The following is a 19,735-nucleotide window of genomic DNA, read 5'->3' as shown; positions in this document are numbered from 1 at the left end:
CGCCCGCCCCCCCTCTCCGCCCTCCCTTTCGCGCTTCCCGATTCTCCCCCCCGCCGACCCCGCGTCTCCCCCAGCAATGCCAGGCCCAGCTCTCCACTTGGATCTCGGTCCCAGTGTCTGTGTGAGTGCCCGCCCCCCTCCCCGTCTGTCCGTGATTCTCCTTTTGTTTTCCCTCCGCCTCAGGCCGCGCTTTTTTGCCTCCCCCCGGGTGTGCCTCAGGCTCAGGGCCTCAGTTTCCCCATCGGGACAACGGAGAAGGTAACGGGCCGTCCGGGAGGGCTAAGGGCGCGAAGCCACCTCCGCCCGGAGACTAAGCTTCTGCACGCCTCCGTCTCCAGAGTCCTCTGAAGGCCCCCCCACTCCCCATCTCCGCCTGCGCTCCGCCCCTCGGAATTCCCGGCTCCGCAGGGGGGCGGGTCTGGCAGGGAGAAGGGGCGGGGGAAACGGGTTAGAAAGTTTGCAGCAACTTTTCTTGAGCAAGTCTCTGGAACCTAGGCGCGTGGCCCGCGCAGGCGCACTGGTAGGAGGATGGCCGCGCGCGCAGCCGGCCCAGCCCCCTTCTCCCCAGCGAGCTGGTGGCACAGCTGGGCCACAGCTGGACAGGGGGCGGTGCCTCCTGGTGGCTCGCTAGCCATGTCCTATTGGCCGGATGCCGAGGCCACGCCTCTCAGCGTCCTCACCCCCCCACCCCCAGCCCTGATTCGTCAGTTCTGAGGCCCGCTAGCTTGCCGCCAGGCCATTGGCCGTCTCCACTCGCCTTCCGATTGGCCCCCTGAGCAGCCTCCTTCCCGCAACGCAAAGAGAGCGGACACCCGGGAGTTCAGAGCTTTTGGCAGACGGGAGGGCCTTTTATTCGCGAGGATCGGGGGTGGGGTCCTAGGTGGGGAGAGACAATAAATACTGAGGAATGTCGGGGTCTCAGTGCATCCAAAACGTGGATTAGGGAGCTGGGGTCCTGGCGCCTGTCAGCGGGTCGGAGGACAGGTCAATAAATACCCAAACGCGGAGGCGGGCGGAGCCTGCGGTGGCTCCGAGAGCAGCTTACGTGAGGAGGGCGCGGGAGTCCCCGAAAAAGCGGGGCTGGCAAAAGCATAAGGTTCCCGAGAGAGCGGGCGGAGCTCGCACTAGACGTTCGCCGCGGGAAGAGAACTTTCCCGGGATAGCAGGGCCTCATGCACAAGGATTTGTGGTCTGCGAGCCGATGGGGGCGGGGTGGGGGTGGGGAGGCGGGGAGGGTGAAAAACTGATGGCCGAGCCCTGGCCCTGCTGCCTTCTCTAGATCGCAGTTTGCCCATGCATGTCGGGGCCTCAGCCAGGCCGCAGGAAGGAAGTGGTCTGCGATTCCCCCCGGCAGCAGCTGCAGCATTCCCGGTTACAAGCCTTCCAGGAGCCCCGTGCTCTGACCGCGGGGCCGGCTCTTCCCTCCCCGGCCGCCAGGGGGCGGGCCCGGATCACAGGGCTGGAGCTGGGGCGGAGACCCACGCTTGGAGCGGTGTGAACGAGGAGGCGGTGGGAGTGGCTTCTGGGTGGTGCCCAGGTCACCCAACCCTCCGGCTTGGGCTTCTAGGGTTCAGGGGGAGAAGGCGGCTCCTGGGTGGCGCCAGGCCGGGGCGAGATGGTCGGCGCAGGCCACCAACCCAGTGCAGCCCAAGGCGGCGGCAGCAGCCAGAGCAACGGCGAACAGGAGCCGGGAACGCGCCTCCGATAGGTCAGGCTTAGGGACCTGCGGACAAGAGGGCGGGATCAGGACCCCGCGGCACGGCCCACGGATTGGCTCCTGGCACTCGCCACGCCTACGCCCATAGGTGGGTCCACAAGCCTCTCTGCACTCCGCCCCGCCCCCGGGGGCAGCTGCGGTTGGTCCGCTGGCTAGCCTCAAGTCTTGTCCGAACTCGCCACTGGCTGCTTCCTAGCGGCCTGTGCTGATTGGCTGCCCGGGCATCCTCCCTCCCCGCGGCGGGCCCGGCCCGACAGAGGCGCAGCTAAGCAGAGGCGGCTTGGGGTGCGTGGAGCGAGGAGGGGGCGCGGCGGCGGGCGGGCGTGAGCAGCCGGACGTACCCTGGCAGGGAGCAGCAGGTGGCGGCGGTGCATGGGGCCTGGCCCCACCAGCGGGCATTGGCCCAGAGCCACGGCCGGGGGGCCATCTAGCTGGAGAGAGAAGGGACAGGTGACCCGATCGGAGCCCAGCCCGGCCCGGCCGCCCTCGGCAGGTGGCGAGAGACAGCGGAGGGAGTCAGGGACGGAATCGAGGGAGATCCTAGACGGGATCTGGTTGGAGGCCTGGGCCGAGGGACAGCTGGTAGACGTGGGACTGAATGGAGGGTGTCTGCCGTCTGGAACCCCCAGAGATAGGGTGATCCCTAAATCTGGACGGGGAGACGAGGGCGGGGTCTGCAGAGGGGCCAGCAGGCTTGATACAGGGGAAAAAGAGGGGTCTTACATGGGAAGGTGGATCCGTGGCCCGGGGACTGGGGACCCCCGTGACAGCTGGAAGGAGAAGAGAGAGGCATAGGGCGCGTGGAGGGACGGAGGAGGGCGGTGGCGCGGCGTGCCCCAGCCTGGGCCCCTCGCCCTCCCCCAGGTGTCCACACACGCCGCGGGCCCACCTCCCCCCCCCGTCGCCCTCGGGAAAGGGGACGCATGAGGAACTCGCCTGCGTCTCCCCCGGCCTGCAGCAGCTCCATCCGCTCCTGCAGCTGCCGGACGTGCGCCTCCAGGTCTCGGTTCCGTGCCTCGGCCTCACGGAGCTGACTGCGGGTAGGAAGAGACCGTGAGCCCTCCCGGACCCGAGCCAGACCGGCTGTTGGCAGTAGAGACCGACCCGGCGCCCCGACCCCGACCTGGCAAAGATCTGGTTAGCTGTGCGGATGGCCTCCAGCTCCCGGCTCAGGCTCTGCCGTGTGAGCACCTCCTCCTCCAGGGCCTCCTGGAGCTCCCGCAGCGTCACCTGGGCCTCCTGGGCCTCCGCCGAGGCCGGAGTGGCCTCCGGAACCGCCGCTGCAGCCTGCGGGGCCGGACCGCGCTTAGGGCTGCCCGTGGCTCCCACAGCACCCAAGACCGGGGCACAGGTTCTAGGCACCCTGCCTTGTCCTCTAGATCTCTGGGAATCCTCACAGCTCCTGTGGTGACCCGGGTCTCCTTGCCTTCCTAACCCCAGCCCCGTCCTGGTCTCCGGCCTTTGGTCTGGGCCCTTCCCACCCACCGTCCGCACACACAGGAACCAAAGAGCTGTTCCTAAAACCCTAACCCAACTTGACCACGTCCCTCTCCTCCTCCCCAGGCCCTCAGCGCCCTCAGGGGAAGGCCTGCCTCCCCAAAACGCCCAGTTTGGTTTGTTTCCCATTGGCCTCAGTCTCCCCTCCCCTCAGTCTCCACCCCCTCCTCCTGGAACGAGTCAGCCTTACCACCTTCCTTCCCTGATCGAGAGTAAACCTTTGCCTTGAAGTTCTGTCTGCTGCCCAGTGCGTCCTTTCTTCCCATGGGTGGTCCTCCTCCTCCTCTTCCTCCTTCTCTTCCGGGTCGCCCCTCCCCAGAACCCCCCTCCTCCCACACACAATGGCCTGTTTTAATTTCTTCACAGGGATCATGTCTGACTGAAGTAACTTTGTCTCTACTTTGTTTTCTGTCACTTTCTGTCAGGCGAGCTCCTGGAGGGCTTGGCACTCCGCACCACGCAAGAGCCCCGGAGCCCTTGCCCTTCTCTCCCCTTCGTCCCTGACTGGCCTTCTCCTTCAAAGACTCACTGTTTGCTCCGGTGGGGGCGGCGGGGGCATGGGGGGCCCCGGGCTGGGTGCTCGCACAGGTGGCTCAGGCAGTGGCTCGGCCTCCAGTTCCATGGCTGTGGGGCCTGGGGGCTCCTCGTCCCTGGGGAGATGAAGAGGGCAAGGGGAGGGGGAGCTGGCCCCCCTCGAGAAGTTGCCCAGCCCCTGGGTTTAGAGCCAGGACTCCCTCTTCTGTGGCCAGGGGAGAGCCAGACCCTGAAGACCCCCTAGTGTGAGGAGGGGGAGGGGCAGAGAGAAGGGAACAAATTGCCAGGTTGGTGGGACAGGTCCCCTTCTTGGGAGTAAAGGCCTGCCCTTCCCATGGCCTCAGGCCCCTGGAAGCGCCTCTCTGCACCTTCTGGCAGATCCGGGGGTCCAGACACCCATGCTCTGGGCTCTGCTCATCTCCTCCCTCTCCATGTGACCTTTGCAGACCTCTCTCCTTAGGACGTCAGGACAGTGAGGGGGACCTGACCCAACTCTAGCCACCTCCAAAGAAACGGTCTTTAGACTGGCTGTGGGATCGCAGGACTGTGATTCCAGTCATCAGCGCCCTGCCCCCACCGTCCCCAGCAGCAGGGAAGGGGTTACACCCTCCCCGGGAATATGAAATCACAATAAAAGTGGATGTCCCCTCCAGCCCAACACGCCCTCTTGTGGAAACAGGTCTCAAGGGCCTGATGAGCCTGGGTGCACGGAGACCAAGCCACCGCTGTGCATCGCGCTCGGGCTGTGACGGAGGTGGGTTAACTGAGTCCCCATGGGGAGAATACTGCGCAAGGGCTCGTGCTGGTGTTCATTCATGGTAACAAATGGCATCTGTGGGGCACCTGGGGGGCTCAGCCGGTGAAGCGTCTGCCTTCAGCTCAGGTTATGATCTGAGGGTCCTGGGATTGAGCCCCACATGGGGCTCCCTTCTCAGTGGGAGTCTGCTTCTCCCTCTCCCTCTGCTCCTCCCCTGCTTGTGCTCGCACTCTCTTTCTCTCTCAAATAAATAAAGAAAATCTTTTTAAAAATTAAAAAAAAAGGAAGTGGCATTTTCGATACATTGTCCAGTAACAAAACAGAGTAGAACACGTCATTTTCTCACAGTTGTCAACTGTGTGTGTGCGCATATGTGAGCCAGGGACGGTCCCTGATGGTGGGCTTCCTTTTCCTTGCCTGTATTTTCTAATTTACTTGTGACAAGCAAAGTATTGTTTGTATAGTTAATGTTTTTAAAAGGCTTTATGGGGACGCCTGGGTGGCTCAGTCAATTAAGTGTCTGCACTCGGCTCAGGTCATGATCCTGGGGTCGTGGGATCAAGTCCCGCATCCGGCTCCCTGCTCAGTCAGGAGCCTGCTTCTCCCTCTGCCGGCTGCTTCCCCTGCTTGTACTCGCTGTCTGCTTTCTACTCTGACAAATAAATAAATAAAATCTTAAAAAAAAAAAGGCATTATGGTTATATGAGTGATTCAACGAGTTTGTATTCTTTTAAGATTGCTTTAGAAATTCTGAACTTATTTTCTAAGATTCTGAGGTCCCATGACTGTACTAGAAATCTGAAAGTTGAAGGTTGGAAGATTCTGGAAGGCTGAGTCTGTGGCTCTGAGGTTTTACAACTGAATCTAAAATTTCACAGTACTTATGGTCTGAGATTTTAAGGTCCTACATCTCTGGACTCCTAATAGTCCTTGGTCCCAAGGCAGTAAAGTTCCAAGATTGATCCTGGAATCCTACTGGGTGCCCCTGGGCAGCCCCCCGGGGCCTCTGGAGGCTGGCACCCCTGGCCCACTCCTCACAGGCTGCCCAGGGGCAGTGCTTACCTGAGGGCCATGCAGGAGTAGGAGTAGCCCACAAACGGCAGGTGGACCCCCAGTGGCAGGCCTTCCTGCATGTCCGACAGCGTCTCCTATACAAGAGAAACAGATGTGGAGTGACCTGTGCTTGTCAGGGCTGGTCCCTCGCTGCTCCCAGTCTGGGCTTAAACACCCGCTCTCACTATCTTAAGTGGCCCCTCCCTCATTTTCAAATTTCATTGTATCCTGCGGCTTCCCTCGGGCACTCCCCACACTGTAATTAGATACTTCTCCAGGCTGTAAGTGAATGAGGGTAGGGACCAGGGCTGGCTTGGTCCCTGTGTGTCCCCACAGGACCTGGCACAGGGCACCCAGGCTGAACATGCACTCGGGATAGCTTGTGTCACAGTTGAGAGAGAGATGGCCTAAGAGAGATTCCTCCACACCACGGTGGTTTCCTGCCTTTCACTTCTCATCTCTCCAGGTCTCAGCTCAAATAGCGCCTCCTTCGGGAAGCCCTCCAAGACTTTCCATGCTGGGTCAGGAGCCCCACCCCCTGCCCTTCCCCATCTCAGCCCTACCCCCCCAACTCTCTGGGGCTTAGTTGTGTGGGGACCAGTCTATGTTCCCCACTGGATTGTGAATCCAGGTCACCGCTGGGTTCCCAGCACTGGGGGGGGGGGGCACAGAGCAGGTGCTCTGGGAGAGGACTGATTTCAAGACCTCAGGAGATACGTACTATTCTAAGCCCAACTTCAAGGGTGAAGGATTGGGGTGGGGGGGAATACCCTCTGCCCAGCAGGGGTCGCAGGTACCTACCCCGCCCCCGCTCACCATGGCAGTGAGCCCGTCTTCCACCACATCGAAGTTGCACGTGTCAGTGGCACCCTCAAAATCCGGCGTAAAAGGGGGCACGCTGTCTCGGAGACCGTCCCAGTCAAGGCCAAAGAAAAAAGGATGATTCTGGAAATCACCTGCTCCGTCCCGGCCCAGCCGCGTCTCAGGGGGACACAGCAGCTGCTGGATGAGGTCTCGAGCCTCCTCAGGGACCTCCGCATCGGCCAGCGGTAGAGACAGGTGCTCCTGCACGAGGGGGAGGAAAGGCGGGGGACGTTAGCCTGGCAGTATGCGTGGAGGGAGATCAGAGGTTCCTCTGGCCGTGCTCACCTTGTAGTGCACGATCTTGCCATAGGTCTCAGCCGTGGAGTCGGCGTAGAAGGGCGTCTGCCCGTAGAACATTTCATAGGCGAACACTCCCAGCGCCCACCAGTCACACTCGGGCCCATAGCTGCCCATCCCGGGCCCGCCGCCCACGGCCTGCAGGATCTCGGGGGACAAGTAGTCCGGGGTGCCCACAGCCACCAGCGACCGCACCTGAGCCAAAAGGGGCAGAGCTGGGCTCGGCCCCGCCCCTCCGAGCTCTGGCCCCGCCTCCTCCCAACCACGCCCCGAGGGCTTAGTCCCTCCCCTTGCCTGTTCTAACCCTGAGCCGCTCACACACTTAGGTGTGCCTGCCTTCCTTCTCTTTTCCCCTCCAAATCCGGTCGCGACCCCACCCTAACTCTGCCTGTGCGCCTCAGCCCTGCCCCCACACTCTGTACTTCCGGTCCCCCCACCTGACCCCACTCCTCTTTGGTGGCCCGAGTTGCCCGAAGCGGCGCACCGCACGGCTCACCGTTCCATCCGCCCGCAGCTTCAGGCAGGAGCCGAAGTCGGCCAAACGGATGTGGCCGCAGCGGTCCAGTAGGATGTTGTCGGGTTTGATGTCCCTGCGCAAACAGAAGGTGGGTGGGGGGTGATAAGTGAGCCTCCCTCCATCCATCTCACCAGGCTCCACCCCTCCAGGCAGCACGGTCCCGGGGCCCCACCCCCGTAGGGACCATGCTCTCCAATTGCGGGCCCCTCTTAGGGGATTCTGCAATTCTGAACCCCCTCCTCTGGCCCTGTCCCCAGTGGTCCCAACCAATGAGGTCCCTCTCCAGGCCCCGCCCCCTCAGGGCTCCAAACTTGGCGGCACCCTGCCCCCTGCCCGGGGGCAACTTTTGCTTTCCCTCTCTGGGCCCCGCCCTCAGCCCCCGCCCCTCAGCCCCCGCCCCTCAGCCCCCGCTGCGCCCACCTGTGTACATAGCCCAGCCGGTGCACTGAGTCTATGGCCATGACAATCTCGGCCAGATAGAAGCGCGCCATTTCGGCCGGGATCCGCTCCCCAAACTTGCTCAGCAGCGTTAGCAGGTCCCCGCCCACGTAGTACTCCATGACCAGGTACTGGCAGGGGGCGTGTCATGGGGGGGTCAGTCGCACCCCTCGGCGTTGACCGCTGATAGCCCGGGACAAAGACTCCCGCAGATGCCCCATCCCTCGGCAGAGACCCCGTGGCCCCAGCCCCAAGAGAGCCCAAGAGATCTCCCAGGCCACACCAGAGCCACTCCCCCCCAAAACCGAATTGTCCCAGGATATCACTGGACAGAGAAGGGGAAAAGAGAGCCCAGAGAGCTCCCAGTGCCCAAAGTACAGAGCCTAAATACCCTGCCCAGGGGCCCCCACATAGATCGTAGAGAGCTACCCCAGTCCAGGTAAGAGATCCCCCCCCCACACCCCGACGGTGGCATCTTTACAGGGTCCTCTGGAATCAGCCCGGGAAAAGAGCGGTAAGGGACATCTCCCATCCCGGGACAGGAAAACCAATTCCTACCACACCCAGAGACACCGCTGCCATTTCGAGGCAGCTCCCCAAGTCTAGAACTTCTCCCTGACCCCGCGCCTCGTTCACTGACAGCCTCGGGGTCGGGGTCCATCTCCCCATGCCCCCCGGGTCTGGGGCTCACCAAGTAGTTTTCATCCTGGAAGGCGAAGTGCAGCTCCGTGATCCAGCGCCGGTCCCCGTTCACCAACACATCCCTCTCTTCCCGGAAGCACGACACCTGCGGACACCCAGAGGCACTAAAGCTGACAGGAGCCGGAGCAGGGGTGGGTAATCCTAGCGCCCTGCACGTCCGGCCGCGGCCCTCACCTCGCCTCTCTTCAGCATGTCCCATTTATTCATGATCTTCATGGCATACACCTGGCCCGTCTGCTTCATCTTCACCACCGCTACCTAAAGGCCGAAACACAGTGACTGGGGGCCGAGGTGGCGGGGGAGACACGCTGGCCCTCCCAGATTGGACTCCGCCCCTAGCACCACCTCCTTGTGGCTCCGCCCCACGATTATCGCCACACCCAGCGACCTCAAGCCCCGCCCCCGCCCGGCGGGTGCAGGCTTTCTCAACTCAGTCATTCATCAATTTCTAAGGTCCCGCCCCAAACCCCTGGGTCCCGCCCACGGCACGAAAAGTCCCGTCCCCTGCTCCGCCAAGCTGCAGCCGCTGCTCAAGGCTCACCTCGCTGAACGCCCCGCGTCCGATCACCTTCAGAATCTCGAAGTCGCCCCTCTGCAGTCGGGCCTCCTTAAGCCTCGCCGCGATGGGCTCCACTGGGGGGGGGAGGGGGAGGTGGGAACCGACGGTAACTGGGATTGACACTGGAGACAGGAGGAAGTCCCACCCTCTGCCCCTCAGTCTTCCCCCTCTCTGTTCCTCGGTCCTCTGTCCCCTGTTCTTTCCTCTGTCTCTCTCCTAGGACTATCAGCCTTCCAAGGGCTTCCCTACAAAAACACTGTGTGAAGTTTTGGGGACCCCAAATGCCCTCCTACAGAAAAAAGGTGGGATGCCTGAGGAACCCTTTTTTGGGAAGGGCATTGGGCCAGAGGGGCTCTAGTGGGTGCCGGTGGAGAGGGCGGGCTCTGGGGAAGGGAGGCTCTGAAGAACAGAAGAAAGGAGGTGAGGTCCAGTCCTTAGGGCCCCCTGAGCTTCAGGACCCACCCCTACTCTGGCTTGGAGTGGGAGTGCCTGCCAGGCCCACCCCACTGGTTCTCAGTCTGTCCCAGAGCCTGTCCTGGAACATTCAGTTTAGCCCAGCACCTGCAGGCCTAGATGCTGGTGGCTGTGGACCACACTTTGGGAAACACTGGATTTGGGGATGGGGCCCCGAGAAGGAACAGGAGAGGAAAACAAAGCCAGCATGGACCCAAATTCCAGGCTCTGGTATATTCGCTCTGTCCTCAACTCCAGGAAGAGGGTTTCTTTCGTTACCCCTCATTTACGGGAGGGGAAATCATGGCTCAGATGGGTGAAGAGGTTGGCCCGAGGTCCTACAGCTAGGAAAGTTAAAGAAGGGAGGTAGGGAGGGGAGGGGCCGGGTGGAGGGGAGACAGGGGCACAGGGAGAGGGAAGTGGAGGACGCTGGGGACTTGGGAGGCAGGACAGAGCGAGGGATGGGTTCAAGTGAGAGTAAGGGGAGATAGAGTGGGCTATGGCAGGGAGAGACGGGCCCCCACGAGGTTCGGGGAGAGCGGGCCGGCAGGGAAGAACCAGCCAGGGCCCAGGACGGGGGAGGGAGGAGAGAGCCAAGACGATGAGCCCTTTTAAGGCAGCAGGAACCCGGGCCCCCTCCCCCGCCCTGGGCAGCCTGGCAGGGGAGGGGCCGCAGGGTGCTGCTCAGGCCACAAAAGGAGTGCTCCTTACAGGAGAGCCAGACCCCTGCCCCCAGCTCAGGGCTCAGTTTACCCTGCTAGCTCAATTTCCCGCTCTGCAAAATCGGGGCTGAGAGAGTTACTAAGGGCTGGGAGAGGTGGGGAGAAAGTTCTTCCAGGGGCTGAGTGGCCTGGCCTTTGGTCTCCACCTTCCTATCTGCGAAATGGGAGGGTCAGGAGCGGGGCCTGGTGTAAGAAAGAGATGAACACAAGAAATGAGGGAGAGGGGGGAGGCAGAGAGACAGAGACATACAGAGCCCAAGGACCAAGCGCAAGCCACCAAGGGACAAACCAGCGCAGGGACAGAGTGGCAGGGTGTCAGGGAGACAGAAAACCAAGTGAGCCTGAGTCCTGGGGTGGAGGAGGGGCGGAGGCAGACAAGGCCGGAGACTGAGGTGGAAGCATCTTCCCTCCAGACCTGTCTCCAGGGACAGACCTGGCCAGAAGGGACTTTGTGGGAGAGCCAGAAGGTCAGAGGTCCTGGGAACGAGGGATCTGGGGAGCTGGAGGGGAGTCAAGGCTGCCCCATGCAGGCTAGATGGACCAGGGCTGGGGGGAGAGGGCAGCCAGACCCTAGAAAGTGGGCACACCCAGAAGAACCCTAAATTGTTCCTCCTCCATCCAGGGGGTGGGGGTGCCGGGTGGCGCCTGTCTGCAGAGCTGGTTCTCCCCCAGGGCCTGAGTCACCGCACCCTCCCAGTTCTTGGGCACCTGTTGGGGCAGCTGGAGAGGCTGGCGCCGAACACCTGCCCATTGGCCGCGCCCCTGGCAGCTGCCCCATGCTGTCCCTTCCGCCTGCCCCTGTGCTCTGGGAGACCAGGGTGGAGAGCCATGGGGCCCATTTTGGTGGTTGGGGGGGGTCCTAGGGTACGGGGCTCCAACCATGTCCCTAGGCTTAGAGGGCGTAGAGAAGGAGCGCGGGAGGCTGTGCCCAGTGCAGCCTACCAGGGCTCCCGGGTCACCGTTCTGAGTCATGGCTGCCTTAGCCTCTGCTGACCCCAGCCTGCCCTGCCAGGGTGCCACAGGGATAGGGGCATGTCACCCTAGGACCCAGGACCAAGTTCCGGGCTCCTGAGTGGGAGGCTCTTCCACGTCCATCTTGCCCCCAACTATCAGCCACTGTGCCCAGCCCCATCTCCTGCCTCTGCCCCGACCCCCCCACCTGCGGCACCCATGCAGGCAGGCACTCACCCCACTGCAAGAAGTCGGCCACATACTTGTCCTGGGCCAGGTCGGAGGCACCCAGCTCCTGGTGGACGCCCAGGAGAAGGTCGAGCAGGGGCTCCAGCCCCAGGAAGCCAGGGTCCAGCACCAGCTGCTGGAGCCGTCTCAGCCGCACCTCGGCTGACATGTCGGGCAGACAGCACCATGGCCCCCTCCCCGGGCCAGGGGCTCGGGGTCCTCCCGTCACGGGGCCTGGCAGCCCCTGTCCAGGCCTTGGGGCTCTGGCTGCATGTCTGCCTGTCCCTGGCTGTCCCCTGGGCCTCTCTGGCCACTTCTCTCTGCTGCTGAGGCCTCCTCCCCTTCTCCCCACCCCTTGGTTCGGCCCCCTCCCTCCCGCCTCCCAGCCTTAACCCCTCGCGAGCCAGGCCCCCCCAACTCCCTCCTTCCAGGGCCCCTCAGAATGCGTCAGTGTGAGATGGGGGGTGGAGAATTTCAACTCTCGCACTATGCCTGCCCCCCAAAAAAGGCGGAGCACAGAGGAAGCTACAGGTGTGGCAGATGCCAAAGACGAGCCCTCCCATTCTGAGGGGGCCAATTGAGGTTCAGGATGATCGGGTAACACCCCTCTCAAGCCCTGGAATCGGGGTGGGGGAGAAAGGGGTGAGGCCTGGGAAGGGGGGGCAGGAGGCCAGGGCAGCTTCGTAGGTGACTCAGCCACGGATTCAGACTTTGGGACGGTTTAAATTTAGCCCTCAGGCCCTCTGCTTTACACTGACTTTTTTTTTGGCAGGAGGTGGGGAAGGGGTGGTGAGAGAATTGGAAAGGGAGGCCCTCAGGAGCCAGGACCAGGGGTGACCCACTGGCCAAAGCCTGGGGGAGGCAAAGGAGCCCCCAAAATAGCTCCTTGGACCCTGGCCGCACAGCCACATTCCTGCCCAGGCTAGGATTAGAAACAGAAACATTTCGGGGGGTGGAGGGCAGAGCGGGAAGACACCCCTCCCTGCAGCTCCGGAGAGCCAGCCAGGAGGGATTTTCGTTGTTCTCCGCAGGGGTGGACAGCGCTCCGGAGGAAACCATGGTCTCCAGCTGGCTCTGGCCGCCTGTGCCACGTGAGCCAGGAGGCCGGAGGCAGCAGGAGGCCAAGACTTCGGCACACTTTGGGCACCTCAGGAGATACCTGGGGGACCCATCTGGGCAGGCCCCCCGTATCTGACCTGGACAGTTCGGGCACTTTCAAACTGTGAAGGGGGCCCTGGCGGCACTTTTCCTCCAGAGTTTGGGGGCCAGGGCAACGTTCTGTGTCCCAAGGGTGGTGCTCGGGGCTGGAGGGCTGGCAGGCAGGGGACCCACCAGCGGTGCGCCCTGAGTCAGTCCCTCCTCCGGCCTTCAGCACTTCCTGCTATGAGAAGGGAGCAGGGAGGGAACTGGGTCGGGGGAGGCAGGGCCTAACTCTTCCTTTGGTGGAAGTCGCTGGATTCTAGGACTGCAGCGAAGTGCACACACACTCCCTCCACACCTCCCGGAAGGGAACAGAGACACTGTGAAAACAGGGAACTTTAGTATAAATAAGAGGTCCTGGGGGACAGGGAGGGCCCCGAGGGGCTTCCATAATTTAACACTCTTCAAAAGCACAAACAACAGCAAGGGCAGGGTGGGGGCCAGGGGAGGGGTGGGTCACCCTGGCCCTGACCCCAGGATGAGGGGCACACCGCAGAGCTTGTGGGTGGGGGGGGTCTCTCCCCCAGGAGTGACCAGTCACATGCTGGGGACAGGGATGAGTCGAACACTGATGTTTCAGAGGAAGGGGTCATTGTACTTGGCAGTGGGTGGGGACAAGGCTGAGGCCGCATGGGCCACTACATCCCCCCATGTGTCTGGGCCAGTCTGGGGGACCCTCTGACCCCCAAATTTGTGCAGGGCAAGGGACTGGAGCAGTCCATCCGTCATGGTTAGTCTTGTTAATACGTTGATCCGTGAGGTCAGCGGGAGGGTTATGGCTAGGAGGCGGGGAACATGGAGGGGGGGACCCCGACATCCATGGCTTCACACCACTGTGCCGCTCGGGGAGTTGCCTGGTTGGGAAGAGATGCCCTGGGGAAGACGAGAGCGGAAACAGGAGGGTTAGAGACCGCCTGGGGCTCCCGCCAGTCCCGTGGGGAGGGAGATAGCCCGGAGTCCCCAGGGCGGCTGCCACCCTGGCCTTGCCCTTCGGTCCACCCCAGAGCCCCCCAGACAGAGGCCGCTGCTCTAGGTCGGGAACTCCCAGCTCTGCTAGCTTCCCTGGCCCCGCAGGCAGCACTCTTAGACAATAACCAAAGTCCTCAGGTGGTCCTGAGTAGAGAGGGTGGGGTAGTGGTGGAGAGGATGGGGGGAACTCGGGGCCCTTTCTGACTGGGGGGGATAAGGGGGAGAGAACTCAGGGACAATCCTACCTCTACCACTGACTTGCTGGGTGACCTGGGCCAACTTCCTTCCCCTGTCTGGGCCTCGGCCTCCTCGTCTGTGAACTAGGGAGATAGAGGGGTCTCTTTCAGGACTCGCCAGACTCCCCAAATCCCAATGACCCTGCTTCTGAGACTGTGTTATAAAGTTCTAAGGATTCAAGACCCTACAATTCTAAAACCGCCTTTGAGGGAACCCAGCTTGGCCCTGACCTAGCACCCCCGGCACACAACCCAAACCCCGTGGAGCTGAGCCCTCTGAGACAAGAGCGCCAAAGACAGAAGGCGCCAGGCCTGTGCTCCCCTTACTGGGATCTTCCCCACCGAGACCTTCCTGAACCCCACAGCTACCCCAGGAGGTGGACACGTCCACCCACCACCCACCTTCAGGGCTCCCTAAGAGGTGACAGAGGTCAGCAAGGAGCGGTGACTTGCCCAAGGCCGCACAGGGAGCACCCCTGGAACCCAAGCTGGGATTCCACAAGCCTGGACTCCAGCGGTGGGCTCAGATCCAGAGTCTGAGATCCAGACCGGAAGGCAGGCCTACAGGCTCAGTGCTGCCCACAGAATTTGACCCGCATTATTCAAAGGGTTTCACAATTCACAAATCGTATTTCCCATAAAAACGCAGATTTGGCTTCGAGTGACAAGTGAGAAGGCCTGGCTGTGCTGGGCCCACTGGCTGCCCCTCTGATGGCTGGCCATGGTCCTCACCAGTCCCAGCTGTCTCTTCTACCCAACCCTCTCTCTGCTGCCACGGAGCGTTCTAGAAGCCCCATACTTGGTCTGGGACGCTAAGATTTCCCTGGCTTCTCCTCATCCCACAGGGCTAAGGGCTACAACTGCGACAAACCCTCCTGCCCATGCCCGCCGCTCCCTAGCCCCTGGGTAGGCCGGCGTGGGGCCACTCACCGCCTTGCCCGGCCGGGCCCAGGTACAGATGAGGCCCTCCTGGCAGGCGGTGATGATGCAGTCCTCCAGGAAGAGGAGGACCGTGAGCCGCTCCTGGGCGATCTTCTTGCACACCAGGGGCTCGAGCAGGGGCACCTCATGGATGCGGGGGCACAGCGCGGTGCCCAGCACCTTGGCTGGGTCCAGCCGGCTGCGGGGGGCGGGGCCGCTGGGCTTGTCCCCGCCGCCACTGCCCCCGCTGCTGCCCCGGCTGATGTTGCCAAGGCTGTGGTAGCGCTTGTGCTCTTTCTCTGCCCCCCGGTCCCGCCGCTCCTGCAGCGTGAGCGTGGCAAAGCGGCCAATGCTGAACGGCGTGCCCGGCTCAGTGGCGCCCGGGCCGCCCGCCTTGCCACTGCCTGCCGGGTGTGGGAGGCTGTTGGAGCGGGACAGTGAGCGGGGCAGGGGGCCGGGGCCGGGCTCGCCACCCCGGGAGCCGCTGGCGGCGGGCGGCGTGGTGCCAGGTGTGCCGGGGAGGGTGCGGGTGCGGGCCAGGGGCGGGTGGGGGTAAAGCACGTCTTCGGTGAGGTCCCACAGGCAGAACTGCGTGTCCTGGCCGGCCGAGCCGAAGCGGTAGGTGATGGGGCCGGCTTTGGGCAGCGGGGAGAGGGGGGCTCCCCCGCCCGAGCCCGTGCCCCCCGCGTCGGGCTCCTCCTCCTCCTCGCCACTCCGCTCCCCGTCACCGCCGGCCGCTGCCGCCTCCTCGGCCCTCGTGGTGTAGGGGTCAAAGGCCACAGCGTTGACCCAGGACTTGTGGCCATGGCCTCGGGCCACCACACGGCCCTCGGTGAAGGACCACACGGTGACCAGGTCGTCTTCGCCACCCGTCACGACATAGCGGCCGTCGGGGCTCCAGCACACACACAGCAGGCCCCCAAAGTAGCTCTTCATGAGCCCCCGCAGGAGCATGGAGTCGAAGTGGAAGACGCGCAGGCAGCCATCCTGGCTGACGCAGGCCAGGTGCCGGCCGTCGGGCGAGAAGGCGAACTCGTTGAGGGGCCCCTCGCCCACCGCCCACTTGGCCAGCGGGTTGCGGGGCGCCTTGCTCTTGGCGGCGTAGACGGCGAAGCCCTCGCCCTGCTTCAGCAGGCTGTACTGGGGCGGGGCCGAGGCGCACGGGTGGCTGACGTTGTACAGGTACAGGTGGCCGCTGGCGTGTGAGGCCAGGAACAGGCTCTCCGACTCAGGCAGCCACTTCAGATAGGTCACCTTGGTCTTGTCGATCAGCCGCTGCCGGGAGAGACGGCGGGGGTTGGGGAAGGCGGTCCGCTCCTGGCCGACCTCCTCCCCGACCGGGGTCCCCGAAGGACCCCCAGATGTGGCCCGGACCTCCTCGGAGAGGGCCCCCCACACTGAGGGTCAGGGACGGACACTGGGCCACAGGAACGCAGAGGAAGAAGGGCGGCCTGTGAGGCAGCCACAGGGAGCTCCACGGAGGCGTGGTGTCCCGTCTTCCGCAAGGGGACAGCGCTGCCTTTCAGGGAACTCTCCTCATCTGTCTAACCCTCTCCTCTGTCTTTACCGTGGCAGGCTCCACAGAACATCAGCTCCCCCAAGGAAGGGATCGTTATCTGGGTGGTTCACTGGTCTAACCCCAGCGCGCAGACCTGTGCACACAGGAGGTGCCTGGAAACAATTTCCTGGACACACGAGCGACAGCCCCGTCCTGCCAGCTGTGCATGCGCCTCTGCTCCTTTTCCCCCTCACAACTCACGTACACTCCTTCGCTCACACCCAGAACCTGCCCTCTTCCACCCACTCCCCCACCACCTCCATCAGGCACTGGCCTTACTGGCCACCAGGTCGCCACTGCCACTCAGCTGCCAGACAGATGCTGTTAAAATGTAAGCTGGCACCAGGGGCGCCTGGGTGGCACAGCGGTTAAGCGTCTGCCTTCGGCTCAGGGCGTGATCCCGGCGTTCTGGGATCGAGCCCCACATCAGGCTCCTCTGCTATGAGCCTGCTTCTTCCTCTCCCACTCCCCCTGCTTGTGTTCCCTCTCTCGCTGGCTGTCTCTATCTCTGTCGAATAAATAAATAAAATCTTTAAAAAAAAAAATGTAAGCTGGCACCAGGCGCTCTAATTCTGCGAACCCCACGGCAGCCTTTCTCAAGCAGGGTTCCAGAGAGAACGGAGCCCCAAAGCCCCTCGGCACACACTGTACACAATGAATTAACCTCTTCCCCGCGCATCTAAGTTGCTTCTCATTCTTGGGAGAAGTTAGAAAAGAATCACATCATCTCTGTGTTCTCTGGCTGAGATGAACCCTGGTTGAGAAAGGCTCTGAAAGCCAAAAGTCTTTACCACGACCCTCCAGAGGCCAGGGTCTACCAGTTATTTCTCAGGACGCATCTCCCACCTTCCCTTCAATAACTGCTCTGGCCACACAGCCCTTCTGCATCCCACTTCCAGGCGTTGGTCCTAGCTGCTCCCTTTACTCAGAATGTCCCCCCCACTCCCGATAATGGTCTTGCCTCCTTCAGGTCTTTATTTCAATGTCACCCCCCTCAGTGAGGCCTTTCCTGACTGGCCTCCTTAATTTAAACCTCCCCACATACTCCACATCCCCCTGCCCTGCCGGAGTCTTCTCTGTGGCACTCACCACCTTCTGACATACAGCATACTTCACTTATTTGATAACCATCTGCTCCCCGAGCTAGATGATGGCTCCACAAAGGCAGGGCCCTCCGTCTGTTTTGTTCACTAAGATGTGAGATCGCCAGTGCTTAAAACAATGCCCGGCACAGACCAAATGCTCAATAAATGTTTTGTGAATGGATGAGCTGGTGAATTTTTAATCCATTCACCGCTGTTACCCTCGCTCCCTTCTGCCATTCATGCATTCTGTATATTTGGAACACCTCCTCTGAACAGAGCGAAAAGCCAGAGGACAAGAGCAGCTCCCGCCTACGGATAAGGTCGTTCCTTGGCATGTCCTTTTGCACCAAGTCTAGCCAGGACTGAGCCATCTCCACATACGATTTCGTAATAACGGTCCCATGAGGCAGGGATGAGAATCCCATTTTGCAGAGAAGTAAAACTGAGGCTCGGGAGGGACAGCCACCTCCCCAAAACCATATAGTGAGTCAATGGTGCAACAACGATTTGAATCCAGTGCCCATGGACCCAGATTTTGATGACCAAGGGCTCTGGCTTCAAACAAGTCCCAACTAATGACTAGCCTCGGTTATCTTCCCTGCAACATGGGCACCACAATCCCTAACCCATGGAGGACAACTCAAGGAATAATGGGTCCAGCACAGGGCTAACAGCAGAGGCCCCAAGCACGGCAGGCGCAGCTGTCATTATTAGCTGGTATCCCACTAGCTGCTGTCTGTGACCCCATGTCATATATCTGTCAGTCCATCCCCTCTCTCGCCTGCATCCTGCCCCTCTCAGGCCTCCACTGCTCCCCAGGCAGTTGCAGTCTCATGGCAACGGTGCGTGGGTGGTTCATGGGAGGGGGAGCCGTTCTAGGCCCCCGGGGCCCATAATCACCTCTTCATTGAATAGCTTGCTGGTGTCCTTCTTGATGAGATCCAGGTACTGCACCTGGCCGGCTGAGAACCCCACCAGCAGGGAGATGGTCTCTGTGGCAGCAGTGAACTGGTTGAAGTCATGGCAGGTGGGCTGGGTACCCTTATAGATCCGCTTGTCAATTGGCTTGTTGAGGTCAATGGACTTGAGCAGTGGGAAAAAAGGAGTTAATAGTTTCTACCACTGAGAGGAAGGAAGAGGGTGTTGAGGTTGGGGGAAACCACTAAAAGGAAGCAGGGTTAAATCCCTTAGGGAAGTGGGTAGGTGGATGGGTGAGTGGGCAACCACAGACGGGAAGGGGGACCCCCTCCACCCCACATGAGACCAGGTGCCTCCCTCCAAAGTTGGACCCCCTAACTTTAGGGACACCCTTCGCCTTAGTATCAAGGCCTGGGGTCCCCACAGTCCTTGAGCTCCAATTCTTTTCTAGTCCTGTCCCATAGATTCAGCAACTCCCCCTGGATCTTAGCACCTCAATATTCTAAGCTCCCCAAAATGTAGGGTCACCCAAATCCCCAGGACTCTAACACCCAACATCCCAGGATTCTCTTTACTTTGGAGTCCCTAAATCTCAGGACCCCCATAACGGTTCATGGACACATTAAACCTCACGGTCCCCCACATTTTTGGTCCTTCATCACCTCTGGGCTCTCAGGATCTCCATCACTTTTGGGGACCACCATAACCTCCAAGGGTCTCATCCCCTCTGGGATCTACATTGCTGTAGAAATACCCATCACACCTGAGGATGTCCTCTTTGGGCTCTTATCACTTCCGCTCCCCATCAGCTCAGAGACTCTCATTCCCTCCAAGACCCTCATGATCTCCCGAACCCGTGTTCCTTAAGACTTCATATGCCTGCAGGATCCCTATCACCTCTAAGTGCCTCATCAATTCTACAATCATCCTCACCTCTGGGCTCCCAAAGCCTCAAGATCCTCCATCCCCCACACCACCTCTGGACTTGCAACACCTCTGGGTTCTCCATCATTTTCAAGCCTGCATCACCTCAGGATTCCCCATCATGGGCAGATTACCTACCACCCAGAAGCACGGAGGGTCCCATAGCATCTCAGAATCTCTCCAAAATCCCACTCCAGAACCCCCACGCATAACCTGGGGATCTGCATGACCTCAAGATTCTCCATCACCTCTAGGATGGCTAGCACCCCAGAGGGCCTCCCAGGCTCCCACCACCTTTTAGAATTCTGCACTACCTACCTCTGGGCACCCTTCCCCCTGGGATGTCCGTCACGTCAAGTATGCCTATCTCAGAACTCCACATCCATTCGGGGACCCTCCTATCACTTCTCGATCACCTCACGGGGCCCTATCCTCTCTGCCAGCACCGAGGCCACCACGATGCAGGCCGCTCACCCGTTGGCTCCCGCGGCGGCAGCAGCCCGGGTAGAAATAGAGCTCGCGGCCCAAGTTGAAGCAGACGCGGTCTCCTCCGGCACCCAGCCCCGCGGGCGTGGAGGGCGGTTCCCCGGCCCCGGCGCCGTCGGGCTCCCCGAGGCGCACGAGGCTGAGGCGCC

At 61.5% G+C, this 19,735-nt stretch overlaps 2 protein-coding genes and 1 long non-coding RNA gene across 9 annotated transcripts in view; 1 reads left to right on the top strand and 2 right to left on the bottom strand.

Annotated features, from left to right (window-relative positions):
• Positions 1-827: 827 nt before the first annotated feature.
• Positions 828-11,458, bottom strand: DMPK (DM1 protein kinase). Of its 7 annotated transcripts, none has more exons than XM_034638073.1 (15): positions 11,299-11,458; positions 8,918-9,009; positions 8,551-8,634; positions 8,366-8,461; positions 7,657-7,805; positions 7,216-7,309; positions 6,708-6,914; positions 6,360-6,623; positions 5,568-5,653; positions 3,744-3,864; positions 2,841-3,004; positions 2,654-2,751; positions 2,441-2,487; positions 2,059-2,148; positions 828-1,723 (listed from the first exon to the last, which is right to left on the bottom strand). In XM_034638073.1, exons 1-15 carry the CDS (start codon positions 11,456-11,458, stop codon positions 1,571-1,573), a joined length of 1,905 nt encoding a protein of 634 aa, XP_034493964.1. In that variant the 3' UTR covers positions 828-1,570. The 7 variants fall into 7 exon arrangements, with proteins under 7 accessions (XP_034493964.1, XP_034493963.1, XP_034493967.1 ...); XM_034638072.1 differs by having other exon boundaries at positions 2,059-2,144; XM_034638074.1 differs by having other exon boundaries at positions 1,564-1,723; positions 2,059-2,144; positions 6,375-6,623.
• LOC117795135 lies at positions 1,670-3,448 on the top strand. Its single transcript, XR_004618962.1, has 2 exons — positions 1,670-1,805; positions 2,697-3,448. It is a non-coding gene; the product is annotated as an uncharacterized LOC117795135 (long non-coding RNA).
• A 1,354-nt stretch (positions 11,459-12,812) lies between the features above and the next one.
• DMWD (DM1 locus, WD repeat containing) overlaps positions 12,813-19,735 on the bottom strand; it is a 7,773-nt gene continuing 850 nt past the window's right edge. The window contains exons 3-7 of the mRNA XM_034638998.1: positions 19,575-19,735; positions 18,159-18,341; positions 14,625-15,890; positions 13,704-13,778; positions 12,813-13,362 (exon numbers count right to left, since the gene is read on the bottom strand). Coding sequence (XP_034494889.1) covers positions 13,315-13,362; positions 13,704-13,778; positions 14,625-15,890; positions 18,159-18,341; positions 19,575-19,735 — 1,733 coding nt within the window. The 3' untranslated portion in view covers positions 12,813-13,314. The remainder of the gene's footprint in view (positions 13,363-13,703; positions 13,779-14,624; positions 15,891-18,158; positions 18,342-19,574) is intronic.

Source organism: Ailuropoda melanoleuca, chromosome 12 (assembly GCF_002007445.2).
Source record: "Ailuropoda melanoleuca isolate Jingjing chromosome 12, ASM200744v2, whole genome shotgun sequence".
NCBI classification, from domain to species: Eukaryota; Metazoa; Chordata; class Mammalia; order Carnivora; family Ursidae; genus Ailuropoda; species Ailuropoda melanoleuca.
The sequence above is the reverse complement of the archived record's forward strand: the minus strand, read 5'-3'. Positions and strand labels throughout refer to the sequence as shown.